Source organism: Oncorhynchus tshawytscha, linkage group LG22 (assembly GCF_018296145.1).
Source record: "Oncorhynchus tshawytscha isolate Ot180627B linkage group LG22, Otsh_v2.0, whole genome shotgun sequence".
In the NCBI taxonomy this organism is placed as follows: Eukaryota; Metazoa; Chordata; class Actinopteri; order Salmoniformes; family Salmonidae; genus Oncorhynchus; species Oncorhynchus tshawytscha.
In genome coordinates, this window is record NC_056450.1 from 26,107,941 (window position 1) to 26,122,673 (window position 14,733).

The 14,733-nt window shown below is 44.3% G+C and overlaps 1 protein-coding gene across 1 annotated transcript in view; it reads left to right on the forward strand.

Annotated features, from left to right (window-relative positions):
- LOC112222178 (cadherin-4) overlaps positions 1-14,273 on the forward strand; it is a 519,051-nt gene extending 504,778 nt beyond the window's left edge. The window contains exons 13-17 of the mRNA XM_024384851.2: positions 3,424-3,660; positions 3,798-4,031; positions 9,167-9,306; positions 11,124-11,288; positions 13,113-14,273. Of these exons, the coding sequence (XP_024240619.2) occupies positions 3,424-3,660; positions 3,798-4,031; positions 9,167-9,306; positions 11,124-11,288; positions 13,113-13,319 (983 nt within the window). The 3' untranslated portion in view covers positions 13,320-14,273. The remainder of the gene's footprint in view (positions 1-3,423; positions 3,661-3,797; positions 4,032-9,166; positions 9,307-11,123; positions 11,289-13,112) is intronic.
- The last annotated feature ends 460 nt before the right edge of the window (positions 14,274-14,733 follow it).

Sequence of the window (14,733 nt, forward strand, 5' to 3'; positions counted from 1 at the left end):
TTCTGTATATAGTCAAAGCTTTCCTTCATTTTGGGTCAGTCACAGTGGTCAGGTGTTCTGCCACTGTGTACTCTCTGTTTAGGGTCAGTCACAGTGGTCAGGTGTTCTGCCACTGTGTACTCTCTGTTTAGGGTCAGTCACAGTGGTCAGGTATTTTGCCACTGTGTACTCTCTGTTTAGGGACAGTCACAGTGGTCAGGTATTCTGCCACTGTGTACTCTCTGTTTAGGGACAGTCACAGTGGTCAGGTATTTTGCCACTGTGTACTCTCTGTTTAGGGACAGTCACAGTGGTCAGGTATTCTGCCACTGTGTACTCTCTGTTTAGGGACAGTCACAGTGGTCAGGTATTCTGCCACTGTGTACTCTCTGTTTAGGGACAGTCACAGTGGTCAGGTATTCTGCCACTGTGTACTCTCTGTTTAGGGACAGTCACAGTGGTCAGGTATTCTGCCACTGTGTACTCTCTGTTTAGGGACAGTCACAGTGGTCAGGTATTCTGCCACTGTGTACTCTCTGTTTAGGGACAGTCACAGTGGTCAGGTATTCTGCCACTGTGTACTCTCTGTTTAGGGACAGTCACAGTGGTCAGGTATTCTGCCACTGTGTACTCTCTGTTTAGGGACAGTCACAGTGGTCAGGTATTTTGCCACTGTGTACTCTCTGTTTAGGGACAGTCACAGTGGTCAGGTATTCTGCCACTGTGTACTCTCTGTTTAGGGACAGTCACAGTGGTCAGGTATTCTGCCACTGCGTACTCTCTGTTTAGGGACAGTCACAGTGGTCAGGTATTCTGCCACTGTGTACTCTCTGTTTAGGGACAGTCACAGTGGTCAGGTATTCTGCCACTGTGTACTCTCTGTTTAGGGACAGTCACAGTGGTCAGGTATTCTGCCACTGTGTACTCTCTGTTTAGGGACAGTCACAGTGGTCAGGTATTCTGCCACTGTGTACTCTCTGTTTAGGGACAGTCACAGTGGTCAGGGATTCTGCCACTGTGTACTCTCTGTTTAGGGACAGTCACAGTGGTCAGGTATTCTGCCACTGTGTACTCTCTGTTTAGGGACAGTCACAGTGGTCAGGTATTCTGCCACTGTGTACTCTCTGTTTAGGGACAGTCACAGTGGTCAGGTATTCTGCCACTGTGTACTCTCTGTTTAGGGACAGTCACAGTGGTCAGGTATTCTGCCACTGTGTACTCTCTGTTTAGGGACAGTCACAGTGGTCAGGTATTCTGCCACTGTGTACTCTCTGTTTAGGGACAGTCACAGTGGTCAGGTATTTTGCCACTGTGTACTCTCTGTTTAGGGACAGTCACAGTGGTCAGGTATTCTGCCACTGTGTACTCTCTGTTTAGGGACAGTCACAGTGGTCAGGTATTCTGCCACTGCGTACTCTCTGTTTAGGGACAGTCACAGTGGTCAGGTATTCTGCCACTGTGTACTCTCTGTTTAGGGACAGTCACAGTGGTCAGGTATTCTGCCACTGTGTACTCTCTGTTTAGGGACAGTCACAGTGGTCAGGTATTCTGCCACTGTGTACTCTCTGTTTAGGGACAGTCACAGTGGTCAGGTATTCTGCCACTGCGTACTCTCTGTTTAGGGACAGTCACAGTGGTCAGGTATTCTGCCACTGTGTACTCTCTGTTTAGGGACAGTCACAGTGGTCAGGTATTCTGCCACTGTGTACTCTCTGTTTAGGGACAGTCACAGTGGTCAGGTATTCTGCCACTGTGTACTCTCTGTTTAGGGACAGTCACAGTGGTCAGGTATTCTGCCACTGTGTACTCTCTGTTTAGGGACATAGCATTCTAGTTTGCTTTGTTTCTTGTTAACTCTTTCCAATGTGTCAAGTAATGATCTTTTTGTTTTCTCACGATTTGGTTGGGTCTAATTGTGTTGCTGTCCTGGGGCTCTGTTTGTGTTTGTGAACAGAGCCCCAGGACCAGCTTGCTTAGGGGACTCTTCTCCAGGTTCATCTCTCTGTAGGTGAAGGCTTTGTTATGGAAGGTTTGGGAAAGGCTTCATTTTGGGTAGTTGTAGAATTTAACAGCTCTTTTCTGGATTTTGTTTATTAGTGGGTATCGGCCTAATTCTGCTCTGCATGCATTATTTGGTCTTTTACCTTGTAAACAGAGTCTCAATTTGGTGTTTGTCCCATTTTGTGAATTATTGGTTGGTGAGCAGACCCCAGACCTCACAACCATAAAGGGCAATGTGTTCTATAACTGATTCAAGTATTTTTGCCAGATCCTGATTGGTATGTTCAATTCTATGTTCCTTTTGATGGCATAGAAGGCCCTTCTTGCCTTGTCTCTCAGCTCTTTCACATCTTTGTGGAAGTTACCTGTGGCTATGATGTTTAGGCCAAGGTACATATAGTTTCTAGGACAATGGTGTCTAGATGGAATTTGTATTTGTGGTCCTGGCAACTGGACCTTTTTTGGAACACCATTATTTTTGTCTTACTGAGATTTACTCTCAGTGCCCAGGTGTGACAGAATCTGTGCAGAAGATCTAGGTGTTGCTGTAGGACCTTTAATAGTTGATTCTAAGATTTGTATTTGATCATGTATATGTTTTTGCTGTTTTGTTCTTTATTATGGAGCCAAAACGATTGGAGAAGTGGTTTATCCATACATTTCTGTTTTGGATAGATACTGTAACTCTTCATGTTGTTTGTTTGGTGTGTTCAAATTTTCCCAGAAGTGGTTAGATTTGATGGATTCTTCAATTACATTGAGCTGATTTCTGACGTGCGGTTCCTTGTATTTCCATTGTGCATTTCTGTATTGTTTTAGTGATTCAGCATAGTGAAGGCTTCGGCTCAGGTTTTCTGTTTTTGTTTGGATAGGTTTCTCAATCTCTTTCTTAGGTTTTTGCATTCTTCAAGTAATTATCTTTTGTTGTTCATTTTCTTAGCTTGCTTCTTGCTTAGATTTGATAGGGAAGCTGAGAGGTGAAATATACTGCCAAGTTTACACCTTCACTATTACAGTGAAACAATTTGTCCAGGAAGCTCTCTCTCTCTCTCATTACAGGTGATACACTCTTATCTCTCTGTATATATACATCTCTATTTTTCTGGCTTTCTTTCCCTCTCATCCATGACGTCTTCTTCATCTCCACTTCCACTCTCCTTTTCTCTAGTTATGTCTATCTTCCTACACTGTCTCTCTGAACTCTCACTGGAAAGGGCATTGAGAGTTCTAATCAGTGTGCGGCTGTGTGGCCATGTGTGTGTGTGTATGTGTGTGAGACATGCATGGCCGTAAATGTTTGCTTAACAATAACAACAACAGTAACAATAGCCTCTTCCCTTACCTCATCTCCCCCTCTCCTCTTCCCCTCTCCTGCCTCTTCTTCCACTCTCTCTCTTCCCTCTTCTTCTCCTCCACTCTCCCCCTCTCCTGTCCTCCTCCCAGGCTCTCCCATGGCCAGCGGTACAGGAACCCTCCAGATCTATCTGATAGATGTGAATGACAACGCTCCATCTCTGCTGCCCCGCGAGTCTCAGATCTGTGAGCGCATCAACCGCAACGCCGGCATCAACATCACGGCTGCAGACTCAGACACGGACCCCAACGTAGGACCCTTTGTATTCGAGCTGCCCACCTTCCCCGCCAGCATACGACGCAACTGGACTGTGTCACGTCTCAACGGTGAGGGGACCACCAGATGTAGATTGGGGGGTAGAAGAGGCAGTGCCTAAGAAGGGTTAGAGGCAGTGCCTAAAAAAAAGTGTTTGAGTGTTCTGATATTGGGTATTAACAGTATGTCTCTCCCCTCCCCTTCCCAGGTGACTATGCCCGGTTGAGTTTGCGGATCCAGTATCTGAAGCCTGGGGTGTATGAGGTGCCTGTGATTGTGAGCGACTCGGGGAACCCTCCTCTCTCCAACAGGTCCATTATAAAGGTCAAGGTGTGTCCGTGTGATGAGAACGGAGACTGCACCCTGGTCGGGGCTGTGGCTGCTGCTGGACTGGGGACTGGAGCCATCATAGCCATACTCATCTGTATCATCATACTGCTCAGTGAGTATACTGACTGGACATCGTCTGTCAGAGTTAATTAGTTTACTCAAGTTCAGTTTTAATTTGAGTGTAGACAATTTTTTCAATTGTAATTGATCGCATTGACTGAAAGTGTTGAAAATACGCTTGAAAACATCCCAAATACATAATCTATACAGCTAAAAACAACAATGCAATATAAAGCAAGTTGACATTCCGGTTAAAGAAAGTGTGCTTTCTCAAAGTACAGTTGAAGTTGGAAGTTTACATGCACCTTAGCCAAATACATTTAAACTCAGTTTTTCACAATTCCTGACATTTAATCCTAGTAAAAATTCCCTGTCTTAGGTCAGTTAGGATCACCACTTCATTTTAAGAATGTGAAATGTTAGATTAATAGTAGAGAGAATTATTTATTTCACCTTTTATTTATTTCATCACATTCCCAGTGGGTTAGAAGTTTACATACACTCAATTAGTATTTGGTAGCATTTCCTTTAAATGGTTTAACTTGGGTCAAATGTTTCGAGTAGCCTACCACAAGCTTCCCACAATAAGTTGGGTGAATTTTGTGTCAGGGTTTAACAGAATTGGACCCAGAAGCAGACCAGGACAAGGTGAGTAAGAAGATGGTGTGTATTTATTAATTAATGAGAACGTGGAGGTAGATAGTTCCGGGTGGAGGAGTGGGTAGGCAGATCCAATGGATAACAACACACTGGCGACGAGCAGACATGGATGGGGTATGGGTTCCGGGTGAATGGCTGTAGACAAAACAAACGGCGGTAAGTTAAAGGCAAGCAAGACGTACAAAACAAAACAAAACAAAACAATAAAACAAAACAAAACAAACTCTATAAACTGGAGGCTGGTTCGTGGGCACAACATACTGTTCATGGCTAACGATCCGGCAGGGAATGGATGTCAGGTCAGAGCTTTTGAAGGGGAGAGGTGATGATCAGGACAGGTGTGCAGATTACTGATGGGATACAGGTGCGGGTGAACATGATCTCCCAACAAGCTAATTCGCCCGGCAACCAGACAGGGTGCGTTCCAGGACACCGGAAACACACTCCAGGACAGAAACACAGGCAAACACAGACTCAGGAAGCGGGATTCGTGACATTTTGGCCCATTCCTCCTGACAGAGCTGATGTAATTGAGTCAGATTTGTAGGCCTCCTTGCTCGCACACATTTTTTCAGTTCTGCCCACAAATTTTCTATGGGATTGAGGTCAGGGCTTTGTGATGGCCACTCCAATACCTTGACTTTGTTGTCCTGAGGCCATTTTGCCACAACTTTGGAAGTATGCTTGGGGTTATTGTCCATTTGGAATACCCATTTGCGACCAAGCTTTAACTTCCTGACTGATCTCTTGAGATGTTGCTTCAATAAATCCACAATTCTCCTCCTTATGATGCCATCTATTTGCACCAGTCCATCCTGCAGCAAAGCACCCCCACAACATGATGCTGCTGTAACCGGTGCTATACTGCACCGCTGTAACTCTGCGTTGTGTGTGGTTGATTGAGACTATAGACGTGGACTTTGGAGATCAGGTAGTTTTAATAAAGCAGAACTCACTCTGCATCCTGCATCTGCATCCAAAAGGAAATAAAACATTTGTAGAGCACATATGTTCTGAGAATCGTCGCCTCTTTCTACAACAGATGCACAATAGGAGGGACTGGGATCATCCGAGGAGCTAACCATCGTTCACACATACAATAGCCTGCTAATACCTTAGCTAGCTATTAACCACATGTTGAATTCACAATGTTGATATCATCCTAAAAAGTACAATTACAAGTGCATCTTAACAATACCATCCACTTATGAGTAACCTCTAAATATACATCATTATTCATGAACAAAACACTGTGTGTATGACTTAGTACTTAAAAGAATCAAACTTTAATGAAGACAGAAAAAGCGTGCCTACCTCTCTCAGTGCATCAAAATGATTTGAGCACGAGCACGCCGGGCAAAACGTAAGTACACACTCCCCTTCTCCCAGGATGCAGGCATGCATAACAAATCAACACGACATATTAATATATGAACCTGGTGAAATTCACATAGTACTTTAACAACTGTTACACTGCCACCCCCGTGCTTCATGGTTGGGATGGTGTTCTTCAGCTTGCAAGCATCCCCCTTTTTCCTCCAAACATAACAATGGTCATTATGGCCAAGCAGTTCTATTTTTGGACATTTCTCCAAAAAGTACAATCTTTATCCACATGTGCAGTTGCAAACCGTAGTCTGGCTTTTTTATGGCGGTTTTAGAGCAGTGGCTTCTTCCTTGCTGAGCAGCCTTTCAGGTTATGTCGATATAGGACTTGTTTTACTGTGGATATAGATACTTTGTACCGGTTTCTCCAGCATCTTCACAATGTATTTTGCTGTTGTTCTGGGATTGATTTGCAATTTTCGCACCAAAGTACAGTACATTCATCTCTAGGAGACAGAACGCATCTCCTTACTGAGTGGTATGACGGCTGCGTGGTCCCATGGTGTTTATACTTGCGTACTATTGTTTGTACAGATAAACGTGGTACCTTCAGGCATTTGGAAAGTGCTCCCAAGGATGAACCAGACTTGTGGAGGTCTACAATTTTTTTTTCTGAGGTCTTGGCTGATTCTTTTTAATTTTCCCATGATGTCAAGCAAAGAGGCACTGAGTTTGAAGGTAGGCCTTGAAATACATCCACAGGTACACCTCCAATTGACTCAAATGATGTCAATTTGCCTTTCAGAAGCTTCTAAAGCCATGACATAATTTTCTGGAATTTTCCAAGCTGTTTAAAGGCACAGTCAACTTAGTGTATGTAAACTTCTGACCCACTGGAATTGTGAGTGAAATTATGTGGAATTATAAGTGAAATAATCTGTCTGTAAACAATTGTTGAAAAAATGACTTGTGTCATGCACAAAGTAGATGTCCTAACCGACTTGCTAAAACTATAATTTGTTAACAAGAAATTTGTGGAGTGGTTGAAAAACGAGTTAAATGATTCCAACCTAAGTGTATGTAAACCTCCAACTTCAACTGTACCTAATTTTGTTACTTTAGACAAAATCAAGATGTCAATATTCCTGTAATGTTTTTTGTATGAAAAATCTTACATTTCATCTTAAATCACAGCAAATCTGAGGATTTTTACTTTTTAGATTTGTGTGTATTGTTGTGAGTTGTTAGATATTAGTGTACAGTTGGAGCTAGGAACACAAGCATTTCGCTACACCTGCAATAACATCGGCTAAATAGTGTATGCGAGCAATAACATTTTATTTGATTAACTTTCTAAAAAAATATTTTTAATTTCACAGCCCTAAAACAGCCATATCTTCCTTCCTCTCGCTTCCTCTCCCCTCCCCCCTGTAGCTAGAGGTCTTCACATACCCACCTGTACCCGAATAGCGGAGACTGACCCGAGTGGGTCCGGATCCAGAAATGTAAAGAGTGTCACGGGTCTGGGTGGAATCTGATATGATTGTCAGGGTTCTTGGGTATATGTAATTTTAAATGACTTGTCCTGAAGGCCCCTTACAGATCAGAATGTGACTGCTGCAGTAATCTATGCTGCTGCTCTTGCTTTTCACGAGTGTGGAGCGTGACGCGGGTAGCTTGTTGTTGGCCAATCGTAAGACATCAAAGCGGTACTAGGCTACAGTCATAGAGCCTCTGTGTGTCGCAAAATTAGGAGATATTTAATCAATGGAAGATGGAATTAAAATGACAGAATTAAAAGGAGAAGGATAGGCTACAACAACCAAGAGCTGTAGGTTGCTAATTAATATTCTAAATGGAGTTGTATTTGTAACTGTAGGATGAAAAAGCGAATTCACTGCAGCCTCAATTAGCCTAGCTAGCTAACGTTAGTTAGCTTAACTAGCTTCTCCCAGTTTGATGCAGTCAAGACAGGTACTATGTAATCATATTTTATGATAAATAACCTAGCTATGGCAGCTATTAGTCTACTATAGTTTGAGTCGTCTCTCCCTCCCTCCCTCCTTCCTGCTCCCTGTGTCACTCACTCACAGTACAGCCCCTCCCCCGCCTGCTAGAGCTGCACCTATTTCTCCCTCCTCTCGCACTTGATCCCTTCCAGATAATAAAGTAGCTTAAATAATGACTTTTCTGCTGCTTCTCTCAGATCAGACTAGGTTTATACGGAACGGGTCTAGTTGTCCTCCAGTCAGTTCGGGAACAGGTCTCCCGAGTGGCACAGCGGTCTAAGGCACTATATCTCAGTGCAAGTCTCTGATTTGAATCCAGGCTGCATCACATCCGGCTGTGATTGGGAGTCCCATAGGGCGGCACACAATTGGCCCAGTGTTATCCGGGTTTGGCCGGGGTAGGCCCTCATTGTAAATAAGAATTAGTTCTTAACTGACTTGCCTAGTTGAATAAAAAAAAATTTTTTTAAAGATTTTGCATATTGGTCCGGTTGGGAAAGCCCCAGGTTCATTTCAGAATGGGTCCAACTTTTTGGACCTATGACGATCTCTACCTGTAGCTACCACTACCTCTTCCCTACACACAATACATCAGATCCCTCCTTATGATCACATGGTATATTAAACCACCTTTCTTACCAGATGCTGAAGAGGGTAATGATTTGCTGTTCTCTCGTTTGGGCCTTGAAATCAAACACTTACCATGCAGTAAACACAATAGCATACAGGTTGCATTTTAGATGAATGCCTAGCTGGCCACCAGAATGTGTTCTCTCTGAGTGTGTGACCCCATGGGTTTTATTATTGGGTTCTGTCAGACAGTGGTTTTAATGTGGAGTTGTCTTGCTATGGTGCTGCTGGTGGTTTGTTTTGTGGTGTGTGCTCATGGATCACATTTACATCGTGGGTTTCGCTCTTGTGTATAGTGGTACAGTCCTATGCTTTACAAATGTGTAGAGCTTTTTGTGTGGTTGAGTGTTTTGCAGTCGGCCTATAAGTGTGTTGTTAAAGATGTGTTGGCTGTGTATTTTGCCATAGGCCAATCATGTGGTTTAAGTGTTTTGTAGTAGAAGTGTGTTAATAAAGGTTTATTGGCTGAGTGTTTTGCAGTTGAAGGGTATTCTTTAATGTGTGTTCATTGTGTGTTTTGCAGTATTATTGTGTTGTTAGAGGTGTCGTGTGTGTGTTCCAGGTATGGTGCTAGTGTTTGTGGTGTGGATGAAGCGTAGAGAGAAGGAGAGGCAGACCAAACAGCTGCTGATCGACCCAGAGGACGATGTCAGAGATAACATTCTGAAATACGACGAGGAAGGAGGGGGAGAGGAGGACCAGGTACACATACACACACACACACACACACTCAGAGACACACACACACACACTGAGAGACTAACACATACAGAGAGACACACACACAGATACAGACTTGTAAACATATACGTGTATGTTTACAGTATAGGAAAGTATTCAGACCCCTTCACCTTTTCCACATTTTATTAGGTTACAGCCTTATTCTAAAATTGCTTAAATTGTTTGTTTTTTGTCATCAATATACACACAATACCTCATAATGACAAAGCAAATCAGGTTTTTATTAATTTTAGCAAATGAAATGTATGAAAAAAATAAAATGAACATTTACGTACTGTAAGTATTCAGACCCTTTACTCAGTACTTTGTTGAAGCACCTTTGGCAGCAATTATAGCCTCAAGTCTTCTTGGGTATGATGCTACAAGCTTGGCACACCTTTATTTGGGGAGTTTCTCCCATTTCTTCTCTGCAGATCCTCTTAAGCTCTGTCAGGTTGGATGGGGAGTGATGCAGCACAGCTATTTTCAGGTCTCTCCCAAGATGTTAGATCGGGTTCAAGTCCAGGCTCTGGCTGGGCCACTCAAGGACATCCAGAGACTTGTCCCGAAGCCAGTCCACCATTGTCTTGGCTGTGTGCTTAGGGTCGTTGTACTGTTGGAAGGTGAACATTCTCCCCAGTCTGAGATCCTGAGCACTCTGGAGCAGGTTTTCATCAAGTATCTCTCTGTACTCTCTGATCTCTCTCATCTTTACCTCGATCCTAACTGGTCTCCCAGTCGCTGCCGTTGAAAAACACCCCCACAGTATAATGCTGCCACCACCATGCTTCACGTTAGCGATGGTGCCAGGTTTCCTCCAGACATGACGCTTGGCATTCAGGCCAACGTGTTGAACCTTGGTTTCACCAGACCAGAGAATCTTGTTTCTCATGGTCTGAGTCCTTTAGGTTCCTTTTGGCAAACTCCAAGCAGGCTGTCATGTGCCTTTTACCAAGTAGTGGCTTCTGTCTGGCCATTCTAAAATAAAGACCTGATTGGTGGAGTGCTGCAGAGATGGTTGTCCTTCTGGAAGATTCTCCCATCTTCACAGAGAAACTCTAGAGCTCTGTCAGTGACCATCGGGTTTTTGGTCACTTCCCTGACCAAGGCCCTTCTCCCCCAATTGCTCAGTTTGGCCAAGCGGCCAGCTCTAGGAAGAGTCTTGGTGGTTCCAAACTTCTTCCATTTAGGAATGATGGAGGCCACTGTGTTCTTGGGGACCTTCAATGCTTCAGAAATGTCTTGGTACCCTTCCCCCAGATCTGAGCCTCGGCACAATCCTGTTTCGGAGCTCTACGGACAATTTCTTTGACCTCATGGCTTGGTTTTTGCTCTAACATGCCCTGTAAACTGTGTGACCTTGATTTGGAAAGGCACACACCTGTCTATATAATGTTCAATCAATTGAATTTACCACAGGTAGACTCTAATCAAGTTGTAGAAACATCTCAAGTATGATCAATGATAACAGGATGCACCTGAGCTCAATTTCGAGTCCCACAGCAAAGGGTCTGAATACTTATGTAAATAAGTTGTATTTTATTTTGTATTTTTATACATGTGAAAACATTTCTCAAATCTTGTTTTTGCTTTGTCATTATGGGGTTTTGTGTGTAGATTACTGAGGATTTTGTTTAATTTAATACATTTTAGAATAAGGCTGTAACGTAGCAAAATGTGTAAAAAGTTGAGTGATCTGAATACGCATATATGTTGCACATACACCCACAAACACCGAGTGCAAGTTAGTTATGTCTTGAGGTTGACTGTATCATCTGTCTGTGTGTGTCTCTGTGCAGGACTATGACCTAAGCCAGCTGCAGCAGCCTGACTCTCTGGAGCACATCATCAGTAAGCCCCTGGGGGTACGGAGGGTGGACGAGCGCCCCATCATCCCTGAGTCCCAGTATCCCATCCGACCTGCCGTCCCCCACCCTGGGGATATTGGGGACTTCATCAACGAGGTGAGGGCGGCAACCAGGGGTCATAGTATTGTTTTGTTTATTTCTTTATCAAGATAAGGTTTAGTCCGTCAGCACTTTTCTACTTGGGATCTGACACAAACACAGACACAATTCCACATACAAGGCACAATGACTAACCTACAATACACGACTACAAAAGACACTGAAATAAAAAATGAAGACGTCTGTAAAGATGTGGAGGTGCATTTACTGTGTACCTCCTTATTTCTAAGAAACATTTGATGCAACTTTTGTTTCAGGTAAATGTCTGAGATCTGAGGATGATATTGCATAAATGGAGGCATTTTCTGTGTGCTGTTTGTTTACAGGCTTCAATCCTCTGAGCTCTGGCAACAGTGGAGATGGAGATTACCTGACAGCTGTTATCACACACTCAAACACACACACACACATACATGTACGCACACATGCGTGTGTACGTAACCCCAATTTAAACACACTCGTGCAAGAAGGCTTTGACTGACAGGCGCCGTGACAACATGTTCACACTTGAGAAGTATTGGCAGCTGTTCAGCTTTGATCCATTCTGCCTACACACACATATATACACAAACACACACACACACACACACACACACACACACTAATCTCGCTCCAGCAGTCTGGCAAAACACAAACACATGGTGGCTCGGCTGCCCACTGTATCCTCCTCCTTGGGGATTCTACATCCCTGCCAATGACATCACTCTGTCACTCCCAATATATTGCCTGTATGCCAACATTTCCCATCTCCTCTATGGTGTTTCCTTAGCCTGTGTATGTTATCTTACTGAAAGCCTACCCTCCTCTGTCTCTCTGTAGTACTATACACTAACCTTGCTAATCCTGTTGGCCTTTGCTGTGATGCTTCCTCAGCCTGTGCTCTATTAACATGTAAACAGCCTAACCAGCTCTGCTACGGCGAGTAAAATGGTCAGAGTGAGGTGTTCTCTCATTTGTGCCTGGAAGTAGCTAGCTAGCAAGCTAGCTTGGGTGCTTGGTTGGGACAAGCATTGGAAGGCAGGCTGCAGAAGGACGAGTAGGCTACAATTCCCCATCGTTTATCAGTGCAATTTTGATGGCCAACTAGCTGTAAAAGTTTGAGAGGCTTTATCTAATGTTCCTTGGTTATATTTTAGCTCATCTTGCTCTGGCTAGCATTAGTTGTTGACCTTGTTGTTGTTGTTGTGCATAACTGAGGGAGAGAAAGCCTACCCTTTCATGGTAGTTTGATCAATAGCACTGTAAAGTTCCCAAATGTAAGAGGACTCCGTGGGATTTACATATTTGCAGAAATCCATTCAGGTGTATTTTTGTAGCTTTTGGCAAATGCGTTCTAACGATTTAAAGTCGCACTGTTGCAACTGTCTGTAAACACACAGTCCTGTTCGAAGTGAATGATGGCAGGCCCATGTGGCAAATGACTTGTTTACATAAAGGCCTACTGTAGCTCTGATTGGTTATAGCGCACTGGTAGACTCCTGTGTTGGACGAGACAGGTTTTTTTCTGTTTTATTTACTGCAGTGTCTATTAATTGTCCATACGCACGGCCGCTCTCCCACTCTATATTGCTATAGAATTTTCACAAATGTCTTAGTATATGTACTTCCCAATCATTCTAATAATTTATGAAAATGTGAAAATGACCATACCTAAGTGCTCGCTTGTCAGAAAATGTTTTTTAAAAAGTGTCATATTCTTCCTAGAGGTGTATATGAACAGATTTTAATATTGCTAAAATGCTGTCAGTTCCACAACCCCCCTCGCTCCCTACAGGTCAGCCTGTTTACTATTAACTCTCTCCTCTCTCTATCTCCCTCCAGGGCTTGCGGGCGGCAGACAACGACCCCACGGCCCCTCCATATGACTCCCTCCTGGTGTTTGACTACGAGGGCAGTGGCTCCACGGCCGGATCCGTCAGCTCCCTCAACTCCTCCAGCACAGGGGACCAAGACTACGACTACCTCAACGACTGGGGCCCCCGCTTTAAGAAGCTGGCCGATATGTACGGGGGAGGGGAAGATGACTAGGGCCACAGGGGGCCCGGTCAAAGATCAACTTCCCCTATCCACCCTACTCAGCTGGTCTGCCATGCTCTCTATGTCTCTACAACCTTGGGGGGTCCTCAAATCTCCAACTTTAATACACACCTCACACACACACCAACCAACTGAACTGACCTAGCAACAGACCAATCAATTAAGCAACCGCCATAGTGGACTGTGCAGCAAGGCAGCTTTGGGTTCTACTGTACTGTACTATACTGAGCCCTCTCCTGCTCCAAGGCTGTCTAAGACTGAAATTTATGCTCTCCAGGTTTTTTGGTAGATTATGGGGTTGGTTACTTTTGTTGTTTTTTATTTTTTTATTATTTTTTATTATCTCTTGCTGTCTTCACTGTCCTTAAAAGCAAGCTATTTTCTGGTGTTGGGAGGCCATTGGCTCCCCATTTCCGCATCAGCCCCCAGCCGTCCCTTTGCAGATAGTCCAAGCTGCATATTGTGTGACGGGGAAGAAAAGAAAGAGAAACACAGAATGTCAATTCTTTCTTCTGCGTGGAAGGCCCTGGTTTAATCTCTCTGAACTTTGAATTCCATAGAACAGAAGCACTGTTGTTTAAGAAGTGCCTTCAGTGGTGCGTATTTTGTCTGACTCTCGCTAACTCAGGATTGGTTCCTATTTTCTGGGCTAACGTGGGGCACCGCCCCCTTATAACCCCTCAAATCTGACCTTCACTTCCGACTTCCTGTGTGTCATGTTCATCACCCTGTCATGCAACATGGACAGACAGGAGAAGTTGCAGAGGGGATTTGCCTTTGGGGGTGAGGGGGTATCAGGAGAGGGAGTGCTCTATACAAAGACATACATTACCAGTCAAAAGTTTGGACCCACCTACTCATTCAAGGGTTTTCTTTTGCTATTTTCTACATTGTAGAATAATAGTGAAGACATAAAAAATATGAGAACACATATGGAATCATGTAGTGACCAAAAAAGTGCTAAACAAATCAAAATATATTTTATACTTGAAATTCTTCAAAGTAGCCACCCTTTGCCTTGATGACAGGTTTTGAGCGCCAGAGAGGGGAAGAGGGAGCGCCAGAGAGGAGAAGAGGGAGCGCCAGAGAGGAGAAGCGGGAGCGCCAGAGAGGGGAAGAGGGAGCGCCAGAGAGGGGAAGAGGGAGGTCCAGAGAGGGGAAGCGGAGCGCCAGAGAGAAGAAGTGGGAGCACCAGAGAGGGGAAGAGGGAGCGCCAGAGAGGAGAAGAGGGAGCGCCAGAGAGGAGAAGAGGGAGCGCCAGAGAGGAGAAGAGGGAGCGCCAGAGAGGAGAAGAGGGAGCGCCAGAGAGGAGAAGAGGGAGCGCCAGAGAGGGGAAGCGGGAGCGCCAGAGAGGAGAAGAGGGAGCGCCAGAGAGGAGAAGCAGGAGCGCCAGAGAGGGGAAGAG